The sequence below is a fragment of the Toxotes jaculatrix genome, chromosome 20 (assembly GCF_017976425.1).
Source record: "Toxotes jaculatrix isolate fToxJac2 chromosome 20, fToxJac2.pri, whole genome shotgun sequence".
Taxonomy (NCBI): Eukaryota; Metazoa; Chordata; class Actinopteri; family Toxotidae; genus Toxotes; species Toxotes jaculatrix.
Genome location: NC_054413.1, coordinates 10,001,844 through 10,013,477, shown reverse-complemented (window position 1 = coordinate 10,013,477; position 11,634 = coordinate 10,001,844). Strand labels below are relative to the sequence as shown.

The window sequence follows — 11,634 nt, the reverse complement described above, 5'->3', positions numbered from 1 at the left end:
GGAAACACTTCTGTATATATATATATATATATATATATGTGTGTGATGTATAACCACTGCAAAAAACATGCAAAAAACACTAGTGTGGTTCTTTAAGTCAGTCCTTTGGTGTATAAATGCAGCAGTGACATAATGAGGATGACTCAAAGTGCATTTTGTGCTACCAGCAAAAAAACAATCCAGTTGTGTTACAATTAAACATTGCTGATGTCTATTAATTAATCATGTTCTGCTTTGTATTTTAACTTTAGACAAATTTCCGTTTGTGTTTTGATGCAAGTGACATTTCTCTTATTTCTTCCAGTTTCAGTTCAGTCCCAAAACACCTCAACATCACTCAGCTAAAGGCTGTAAGCCTCTTCTTCATGTAAAGAAAAGCGACGTACGTAGCTCCTCCCAGAATGCCTATCAACAGAGTGGTACCAAAAATTACCGGTGCATTCTTCCTGGCCACACGAAACGCCACAGGCAGGACAGCAGATATCAGGATGTTGTTGACATGGCCCAGAACCCTCCTGAAGGCCGGGCGCTCCACCACACGCTCGTAGTATGTTTCCAGGTTGACACGGTTACCATTGCCCCAGTAGCGGCGGGAAAGGCCGAGGAACTTGAGGCGGTGCAAGGTCACTGCCAGAGAGACGTCGGCCATGCTGAAGAACTCACCACACAGCCAGGACTGACTGCCTTCTTCTACAGTTGAAAGAAGAAGAAATCGAGGATGTAAGTGTATCCATTATTCTGCATCTGTTAATAGTACAGTGGTTACTAAGCAACAAGATGTTATAGTTACCTGGTGTTTCTTCCACCCTCCTCTGAAGCTCTGTCTCTACCTGGTCCATCACACTCTCCAGTTCATCCAGGAGCTTCTTCAGATATTTCATGTTGTCGTGGTCAAACAACTTAGACTGCAGAAATGTTGTCATATATAAACACACACAATGGTTCACAGCACACTTACCTCGATTAAACATTATAGGAGGAGAGCAAAAACAATAGAAGCGGTGAAGTTAGGGTGTTAAGTTTAAAAAGGCTTAGAAATGAATATTATATTATTTTATGCACATCATAACATATATTCCTCCAGTTTCCTTGTCCATCTGGACGACCGTTGTTCAGTATGTATTTTATGTTCATTCACAATTGAAAACATTTAAATGTGTGATTTTAAATGTCAAAATCTGAGATGGCAGTTACTGATACTCAGCCAGAGTTTTTTTTTTCTTTTTTAATTTTCCATCATGATTTGATTTATCTATAGCCTCAGTTTAGTTATGTGGAATAACAAACTGAAATACCAACATGGTGGTCCATCAGAATGGATGTTTTTCCAGATACAGATAACAGCGGGCTGTCTTCCTCTTTAGCTGGAGGAGAGTTCAACAGAGACCACAGAATAGGCTGCTAAACAGTGTGGTTACTGCATCTTGGGCTTGGTTTTCAGCTCTTGTAGTTGCCATGAATTTTACATGCTTTTTGATGGAAATTATACATTTCTAGGACACAATATTTTTAATATTATAAATCAAATGCCAGTTTCCAATCAACTCAGTTTTTAATGAATATGAATTTACGGTGTTGTGGTTTTGCAGGGCAGTATGGGTCTCAGAGGGCACAAACTGCAGTGTATTGTAAATTATAAAATAGCCCCAACAGTTTTTCATACTTGGCAGTCTGCTAACTTGAATAACTCACTTTTAAGCGCCTCTGTTTGGCTACATAAGCATCTTTAAGCTCCGGGTTCTGCTCTGCCAGTTTCTTCAGCTCAGACTGTGTGTTTGCGATCTGTGCTGTAACACAAAAAAAAAACAACAAAACAAAACAAATAGGATCATGTTAGACAATAATTTCATTTAAACAGACTGCCTCACATTTATGGTAGTACAAGTACAATACGTGCATCTCCCTGTGTCTTACTTCGTATGCATGTGGCAGCGTATGCCGGTATGTGGGAGTCCACCGTGATCTCAGGGTGTAGGATGCAACCATGGGTGTAGGCATCCATCTGTAGGGAGTCCAGGAGCTCTCTGTAGTGCTGCACTCTGTGATAGTATGTGCTGCCCTCTTCAGGTACCAGCTTGGGAGTGCCCTCTGCAAATAAACAAGCCATGAAAAGGAAGGAGCAATGGTGTAATCTTGTTTCTTTTAAAACAGAAGGGAATCAATGTAATTTCTACCACAGACAACAGAGAATCCTAGCAAGAGAATAAACGTTTTCTATAGTATAAGCTTTCCCAGGGGAGGATACACAAGGGTCAGGGTTAGGGAAAAAAAAATATGGCTGTGGGTATTTATGCCATTTTTAATTTGCTTAAATAGTTCCATGCTTACCAGATTTTCTCTCCTTTAACGTGATTGGCTGAGACCCTTAGAACAAAGCTTTTATGGATCAGTACAAACCAAGAGAAAAAAAATGAATGAATGAATGAAAAATCAACAAATGCAGAATACAAAACTTAGAACAAATGAAAAAAAAAAAAGAAATATATCCATTTTAAAATCAAAAATTCAGGAAACAAAGAGAAAGAGGAAAACAATGTATGAAAACAAGTAGGAAACTCAACTGAATGGAGCCTACTTCTACCTGTTCAGCCCTGCTAGAGCGTCTTAACACAGTTAGTGAGAGTTTGGTGATGCCAAACTGTCTTTATTTAGTCTCACCCTCATTGAAGTTGTGCTCCAGGTAGTCCATGATCTGCGTTGGGTCACAGATGACGTTGTCATTGTGGACTAAGACCGGCACCTCACCAGTAGGATTCAGACGCATGAACCAGGGCTCGTTGTGTTCACTGAGCGGTAGGCTCACGTCATACTCCACGCAGTGCAAACCCTTCTCAGCTATGGCCAGACGCACCTGCAAAAAGAGGTTCAAAACAAGAGAAACATCTTTGTCAAGGACTAACAAACCAGAAAATTTTGGCCCACGGAGAACATATTTCCAAATTGAGGTACAAAATGAATGACATAGATGTAAGTATATGAGTATAATACCAATGAATGATCCTGAGAGACACTGGTTTCATCTTATTATATTCGATATATAGATATTTAAAGGGATAGTTTTTCATTCAGTTGAGACCAGATATAAGCTTGTTCCAGTGGCAATTAAGTGCAAATGATATCCTTGGTGGATTTCTTTGAAAAGACAAAGATTTGACAAACAGAAGTAATACCAGTGTCCATAGGCAACTGTGATGTTTAAATCTACTGTAGTCCTAGTAAGCATTATAGCACCATAAAGATATTGCTAGACATCTGCTACTCCTAATCGGGAGCTGTCCATTAAAATGTGGTGCTGAAATGTTAGAATAACCTGCATAGGAAAATTATAAGTGTTGAAAGGTGCTAGTACTCCTCTGATGCATACTATGGCGATAATGTGTTGTATGTCAGTATTATTAATTAAGACAGAGGATGTGTGTGTGTGTGTGTGTGTGTGTGTGTGTGTGTGTGTTAAAGCTAGAACCATCCACAGCAACACACCCATTTTCACCAGATTTCTAATTTGCAGCCCTGGTGAGGAGCTGTCCACTGAGCGGTGGTGCTGAATATCACTGACGCTCACCTTCTGAGAATTGAAAGACTGCGTCCAGTGGTAAAGCGTCAGTTTGGATCCGTTTTGTTTCGCAACCGCGCCGCTCTGCTGTTGCTGCACATCTTGTTCTGAGCCGGTTTCTATGAGGGCAGCTTTCTCATCTTGGGATTCAGAGCTGTTTTCGGACGCCATTTTATCTGTTAGTATTTTTTTTAGGGGACAAGCGAGGGCAGAACATCAAGTCACAGTCGACAAATGACACCCCCTACAGGCTCGGAGTAAATCTACTTTTTTTTTTTTTTTTTTTTTTTGAATGGACAAATGATTTAGGGGTTAAAAAAATATATATATATATTTGACAACATGTTATCACATTCAAAACTCATCCTTTGTGTTTTGTGTAAGTGACAAATTCAGATAACACCTTGTTCTTTTTCTTATTTTCCTCACTAACCTTAACCCTAACCTTTGCTATATGGAGTATACAGATGATTACCGAGTTTTTAAATATAAGTATAATCCCTCACAATATAAAAACTAAATTGCCTACAAAGTCTACACTTTCACACTGAGGGAACATCCTTATCTGTGCAATAAATGCATTTGTACAGCAGAGGTCACTATTAGGTACTTATTTGAAGTGCAGGCTACTGCCGATGTACACAAGAGTTTTTGTCAGTCCTTTTACAAAAACAGAAAGTGGAAATATTAAAGTGCACTACTGTGACTTAAAGACATACTAATTCCAACTAATTGCAACCAACTGAGCTAAATGACCTTTTGTCCTTTTTTTAATGACCTCCTTGGTTAGTTCCAAGGTGCTTCCTATAGTTACTAAATTATGTCACTGACTGAAGTGTTAATGAAAATATAAAACATCACCTAAAATACTTTTTTACACACTCATTTTAAACAAAAACCTTTTCAGCTTTCATAAATAGTTGGAATAGTAAAATACTTTTCAAAAAGTCATTTTAGGAAGGTTAAGCCTAGACTATAAAATCAAACTGATCTCTAAAACTTAATATACAGTATCCTGGTATACAGTATCACCTCACTAAGTAGTCCATGGGAATATATTAGTGAGGACAAAAATATATAACAAATCATTATAAACTCACCGTTGATAATTACACACAAACACATTTATTTTGTAGCCATTATAGAAAATTGCTAATATAAAAAAATGTGGGATTCAGGGAGTCAGGCATGGTTATAGAAATGGCTTACTTTTAAGGGGGGGTTAAGAGTCCAGGCTCCTCACTAATGGGGGAGGGGGGAGGGGGCGAGAGGAGAGTGGGAGGTCCCTGTGGCGTGACGTTGCGATTGGCCCAGTGTCTTTCTTCAGCACTGACTCGACGCCTCTCTCTCTCCCTCTGTGATCAGTGGGTGAGAGGGGGGAGACGAGCAACACACATCGGAGAACCCGGCGTGCGCCTCCGGTAAATGACGCCCACCATTCATACCTTTACACAGCGCATGCCTTTTGTATTACATGTGATTGTCTGGAAGTACCGGTCCACTATCCTCACCCTTCTGTTTTGTTTTTGTTTTTTTTTTATTATTCCTCTAGTCATCATCTTGTAGGCTCATCCTTACATCACTACATCACCGGTCCTGGATCCCCAAACCTCGGTCCTGGAGACGCCTGAGTCTGCAGCAGCGCACGATCTGCTTTATTTCCAGCCTATATCTGAATGACGGGCGGAAGGTTTGACTTCGACGACGGTGGCACTTACTGCGGGGGGTGGGAGGATGGCAAAGCCCACGGACACGGCATCTGCACCGGACCCAAGGGCCAGGGCGAGTACGCCGGGTCCTGGTCGCACGGCTTTGAGATAGTAGGGGTGTACACCTGGCCCAGTGGGAATACCTACAAGGGCTACTGGTCCCAGGGGAAGCGGCATGGGCTCGGTGTGGAGAATAAAGGAAAATGGATCTACCGCGGAGAGTGGAGTCACGGTTTTAAGGGTCGGTACGGCGTCCGGCAAAGCCACAACACACCTGCTAGATACGACGGTACCTGGAGCAACGGGCTGCAAGATGGATATGGGATCGAAACTTATGGTGATGGCGGTAAGGAGCCCAGATCTTATAAATGTGGCCCAGTGCTTGTTTAACGTGTGTGTCGCTTTAACGGATGTGACTGATGATGTGTTATGCAGCCTGTCAGTGAGGATGCTCAGACTCAAACTGAGGAAGGTTAATAAAAACACATCAGTGCGTGAATTTCCATCTGATACGATCTGAGTTAAAGCTGAGATTGCGCAGTGCGCATCGTAGCCAAGAACACCATCATCACCACCACCACATAGATGACTTATAACCCTAATAATGTTATCTTGTTGGACACCGTTTACGATAATGGTTCCTCTTTATTCCAAGGCACATCTCATTTGGCAACTACCGGTTGCTCCTCATATGACAGTGGGAGGAGAGTGACTCCTGCTGCCAGCTCAGTGGCACCATGCCTCGTCTAGAAGGAGTTTGGAAATCAGAGCAAATCAGTCTGTTTGGAGCCAATTATAGCCAGACTATCACCTACTTCTCTGTCATTTTCACATTTGAGCCTGCACTGCAAAAACAAATCTCATGAAGACTCACCACTAAGCGCATCTTTGAGGGAAAAGCCAATGTTTCCAATTTAAAGTAACTTGTTTCATGCTTCCCCCACCCCACAAAAAAAGTATATTTTTGACTTGGTGAAGATAATCACAATTTGGATTCCACATCTATTCAGTCATAGGATACACTCTTGGACTAGGTGAGAGTGAGATTTTAGCAAAAAGCCCCTCCCAGAGCTTTGCTCTCACTAATTAGTGGTGTGTTCATAGGTTGTGTTTTGTCTAGAGACCTGTGTCTGATCAAGGAGACACACACACACAAGAGCTTGCGTGTGATCTCTGTAGGCCTGGTTATGTATTACAGGCCATGGTTGGGTGATTTGTGAGCATCATCTCCACTAACAGAGGCCTTATGGTGCAAAGTAAATGTCTCACATATGACAGTTACAGAGGGCCGGGCTTGGGAAATCAGCTGATCCTAGAGGATCTACAGAACATCTGGCTGTCTGACCCTGCAACATCCTGATAACTTGATCTGCAGGGTCACCGAATTGAACTGCAGCGCAGAGCCAGCCTGTTAATCTCACACTGTTTATCCATCTAAATTCCTGCCCAGGCTAGTATATCGTCCAGTGTTACAGCCTGACCATTATTGCATATTTCCTTGTGTTGGTCAATGAGATAGGAGTCCTCGATTAACAAGCTTTTCTTCTTATTAGGATCAGTATTGTAATATGATGCTCTGAAGAAGCTACAGTAGGCCAGCACATGCTCATTGGGCTCAGCAGCACCAAACAGGATTAATGAAGTATTTCTCTCATTATGTGACTCATAGCAATTCCCTGTCGTCAGAGACAAATGGATGGTGGTTGAATGTGCCTACTGTCAGTGGGGGAGTTAGTGTCCGCCTGAAAATAGGCTCCTAGCTGAGTGATTCACATTCATCCCAAGTGATCCTCAGTACCAGCATCTTAATCAAATCTCTGTGATTGAGTTAGTTATGCTCACAGTCCCAGATCTGAGGGGATGGAGAGAAAACATTTCATTAGGTGGCATACTCTGCACCCCTACAGCAAGGCTCCCCTGTTTTGTTTTGTTTTGTTTTTCCTTATATGACAGCTGATACAGAGAATATCTGGCCAGCAAAATGCAAACAGGAAACAGAAGAACCTTCTTGTGACCATAAGTACCATAATAAGTAGAAGCTCACTGTAATTAAGAAGGAAATTGTTGCCCTGGTATGACTTTAAAGCTTTTTAAAACAGGTTAAGATACTCAGACATGCATATCTTCAGATAATCACTCCTCTCCTTAAGGACTCAGTCTCGTAAAGGACTTTTTTTTGTGTGTCTCTCAGATAGTTTGCAGAAATCCCAGCCTGCAGACATTTTTAGGCTTATGTACTATTTCATTTGATTTAGATAAAAGACTACCCCTTTTTTGGAAATGGGCCCAGTGAGACAAACAGACTGTACACACACACACACACACACATAAGCAAACACACACACAAGCAGGACTTTCAAAACACAATGCCTTCTTAAAATCTTTGCAGGACATATTGTAACTTTTAACTTGAAATGCCAAACACTTTTTCTGAGAAAAACCTGCTGTAGGCACTGTAACTGAAGACCTACTGGCTTAAACTTTTGCTTGTTACCACCGTATCATCAGTCTATCTTCTCACATTTATAAGACATATTTATCTCTGCCTTTTTATGACTTTTTCCATACTGTGTTGCACTGTGTCACTCTGTCTAACAGTGGTTCCCAACCTAAGGACTGGGACTCATCCAAGGGGTCACAGGATAAACCTGAGGGGTCTCAAATATTTCTTTTACTTTTTTTTGAAAATCTGGATAATGTTACTCCACAAAAAGGGTTAAAATGAAACAATTTGAGAAGGAAAAATCACTTTTTGGTGGAACAACTCACAACTCACAGACATATGAAACATCACAAATAGAAAGTGCTTCTTTTAAAGGGGTCCTATGGTAAAAATATTGGGAAACATCACTTTCAGTATACAATTATTGTGATTACTGTGACTCATTGACTCATATTATCTGTTCCAACAGGTACCTATCAAGGCCAATGGATGGGCGGAATGCGGCACGGCTATGGCGTGCGTCAGAGTGTTCCCTATGGCATGGCCACCGTTATCCGTTCTCCTCTCCGTACATCTCTGGCCTCGCTGCGTTCCGAGCAGAGCAACGGCACCGTGCTCCAGGACCTCTCCTCCCCTGCAGACACGCCGACAGGCAGCCGTGGAGGCTTCGTCCTTAACTTCCACTCAGACAGTGAGGTCGTAACTGGCAAGAAGAAGGGCCTGTTCCGCCGGGGCTCCCTCTTCGGCAGCCTCAGGCAGTTGCGCAAGTCTGACTCTCGGACCTCAATCTCCAGCAAGCGCAGCTCTGCGAGAAGTGATGCCACCATGAGCCGCATCAGCTCCAGTGACGCCAACTCTACCATATCCATTGGTGACGGTGAGCTGCAAGATGAGGACCTACCTCTGGAGGACCATGTGGATGCCACCACAACCGAGACCTACATGGGCGAATGGAAGAACGACAAACGCAATGGATTTGGTGTTTCAGAGAGATCCAATGGGATGAAGTACGAAGGAGAATGGCTTAACAACAAGCGCCATGGTTACGGTTGCACGATTTTCCCAGATGGCACCAAAGAAGAAGGGAAGTACAAAAATAACGTGCTGGTGCGTGGAATAAGGAAGCAGTTGATTCCTCTTAAGAACCCCAAAACCAAAGAGAAGGTGGATCGGGCTGTGGAGGGGGCACAGAGGGCTGCAGCCATTGCCAGGAGTAAAGTGGAAATAGCAGCTTCCAGGTACTGTGTTTATGTGTGTGTTCATTCGTGATGCTGTATGTGCATGTGGGCGTATACTGTGTAAACACAACAAAAAGACAAGCTGAATATCCCCAGGTGTCTATTTTTCACCATTGAAGAGTCAAGGCAGTGGCCTGTTCGACAGAGATCTCCTGGTCTCATTGAGGGCTCAGTCTTGTGTAAGTGGAGTCCCATCACAACAGTTCCGACCTTTATACATCATCAACAGTCAAGGCTTTTGTGTAACCAGTGTGTTCATCCCTGGAAAAGGTTCTGTTTCTATTCTCTGCCCATATCTTTCATTCTGAGGGAAAGGGTTCAGGCATCTTGTGTGTGTGTATGTGTGTGTCCGCGTTGATCGGTGAGTGTGTGAGAGAGAATTTTGTGCGTCTGCGAGTTCATGTGTGTGAGCAGTATAGCCATACCTGTGCTCGTGCCAAGTGCGTCTCGTGTGCCCAATAACGATACCTGCTTCTCCTGCCAAGTATTGCTCTGATGTGGCATCTGCTCTTTAACAGGTGGATGAGATGTGACCTTTTCATTTAAAGCCTCCCTCCTACTGGGACACAGTTCAGGGTACGCAGCATCGCTTTGACATCCTCTGGTTTCATTGCATCAGGGAATTATTAGACTGAAGACTGTGATGATGTGTACAAGCTGTGAAAAGGTCTCAACGCAATCTTGTGCACTTTTTTTTCCCCCTCCCCCTATAGAGGTGCACATAAATTTGCATGTATGACACATCATTAAGGATTTGTTAAACTCAAAAGTACTCAGTTAATAAGTTGTGTAAGTCTTTTGTGTCCCTGAGCACAGCTTTACAAATTTCCAGATTTTTGCTTTCTTTATTTTATATAATTAAACATGACTGTGTAAGTGTTTACAGCCATGCTATCCACTCTGTGAGCATGTGCTTAGGCACAGGGGTGCTTTTAGCTAAATGCTAACATCAGCATGCAAACATGTTCGCTTTAATAATGCCAACCTGCTGACGTCTAGTAGGTACTTTCAATTTTGTGTGTTAGCGTGATGCTAACACAGGTGATCAAAGCACTGTACGAAATGAAAGTCTGACCTGATGATGGCACGAGATCAAAGTTATTGCATTGCATTATCGACCTTTTAGAAACACAAATCTGTATTAAATTTCATGGCAGTCCATCCACTTGTTGTTAAGACATTTCACTCACAGCCAAAAGTGTCAGCCTCTTGGTAACAGTAGATGAAACATCAGGGGATCTTAATATTTTGAGGATTTTTTTGTTGTTGTTGTTGTTGGCAGCTGTGTAGGTGTCATTTCAGCATTTTGTGGGCTAAACGATTATCGACAGTTTATTTTAACTGATAAAATAAAATAAACACTCTCAATATACAAAACACCAGAGATACTGAATAAGTGTATTTTGACTCAGAGCTGAGCACAGGCATTTTCAACAATTCAGTAATAGCAGACACTATGAATAGCAGGCTTTATTCTAATATCCAGACATTCTTTTATAATAAAATAATTCCTCTCCAGCGAGCAGTAGGAGAAAGTGCTTTATTCTGCAGATTTCAAGGATATAAGATACAGATTACATAAGGTGGATTTAACATGCTTAATATTAAAACTCCTGCACACTGTTTGTTCCACACATAAGACCTATGATATTATTAATCTGTATCTGTGTCAGTGAGGGCCCATGAGGTTGAGATAAACCTACAGGGAAAAGAGAAAAATGGATAATGTGTTGATGGTGAGAGCCATCTGATCTCTTCATCCGTGCATAAGAGAAACAATTTACAGCAGAAGTAAACACATGACCTAATGCATAGCGCTAAAGCAACAACAGTAAAAGCATTCAAGCTGATGCAAAGTGTTTATGGCAGCAAACAAGGTTCCCTGTACTGTAGTAAGTGATCAAATTACTGGCTGGTACGTGCTGCTCCATCATGTGCCTCTGGAAATCTCAAAACAAGCTCTTCCGATCTCCTGACTGAAATAAAGACTTTTTTTTCTCTATATTCAGGAGTACATTTGTGTTATAACCAGGCAGAATGGCAGACTGTGACGGTTGTAAGCATGTTATGTAAGTCTCATTATACAGTGCAGGGCAAAAGATGCACTCCTATCGATCCAGTTGTAGTCACATGACTCACTGTCTTTGAATGTGGAGCGTTTCCAGTAGATCCACGGGGAATGAGAGGAGGGAGACAGAGCTGGTAGAAAAGGCAGAGAGAGCCAAAATGTAATGAAGCGAGAGAGCAGGGGGGGGATAAATGATGATTGAATTAGTTGGGAGATGCAGCGAATTTGCTGACCAAGAGGTTTCTGAGGAGTCTGGAGTGGGAGTGGACAGATATGAAAGAAGAGCAGAATTAAAAAGGGCACAGAGGGGACACACCCACCCTTCCACTGTGTATTCCTGTACAGAGGAACTGTCCCATCAGCCTCTGGGGTGGATCTGATGACCTCATGCTTGCGATCAGCCAATCAATAGGGATTATAGTGCGATGCGGTGGAGTGGAGTCGAGTTCTGTGTCCCTCATTCTGTTATTTTGTCACTCTTATCTATTTAAAATGGACTTAGCACACATGGCATTCAGAATGCTCTCTGCATGTGTGTATGTGGGTGTGTATGCGTGTGGTGTGGTTGTGTTGGAGTCCTGTGAACTGAGATAAGTGACCGTTGGTGCCATTGAAAAGTTTAC

The 11,634-nt window shown here is 42.2% G+C and overlaps 2 protein-coding genes across 2 annotated transcripts in view; one reads left to right on the top strand and one right to left on the bottom strand.

The window, feature by feature from the left end:
• Nucleotides 1-337: 337 nt before the first annotated feature.
• Nucleotides 338-3,736, bottom strand: gdap1 (ganglioside induced differentiation associated protein 1; the record flags this gene model as incomplete). Its single annotated transcript, XM_041066315.1, has 6 exons — nucleotides 338-690; nucleotides 791-905; nucleotides 1,693-1,787; nucleotides 1,915-2,088; nucleotides 2,659-2,851; nucleotides 3,563-3,736. Coding segments are annotated over 6 exons (1,104 nt in total), but the record flags the coding sequence as incomplete, so codon positions are not given.
• Nucleotides 3,737-4,876: 1,140 nt separating this feature from the next.
• Nucleotides 4,877-11,634, top strand: part of jph1a (junctophilin 1a) — a 31,620-nt gene continuing 24,862 nt past the window's right edge. Inside the window, exons 1-3 of the mRNA XM_041065610.1 lie at nucleotides 4,877-4,974; nucleotides 5,106-5,608; nucleotides 8,175-8,943. Of these exons, the coding sequence (XP_040921544.1) occupies nucleotides 5,230-5,608; nucleotides 8,175-8,943 (1,148 nt within the window). The 5' untranslated portion in view covers nucleotides 4,877-4,974; nucleotides 5,106-5,229. The remainder of the gene's footprint in view (nucleotides 4,975-5,105; nucleotides 5,609-8,174; nucleotides 8,944-11,634) is intronic.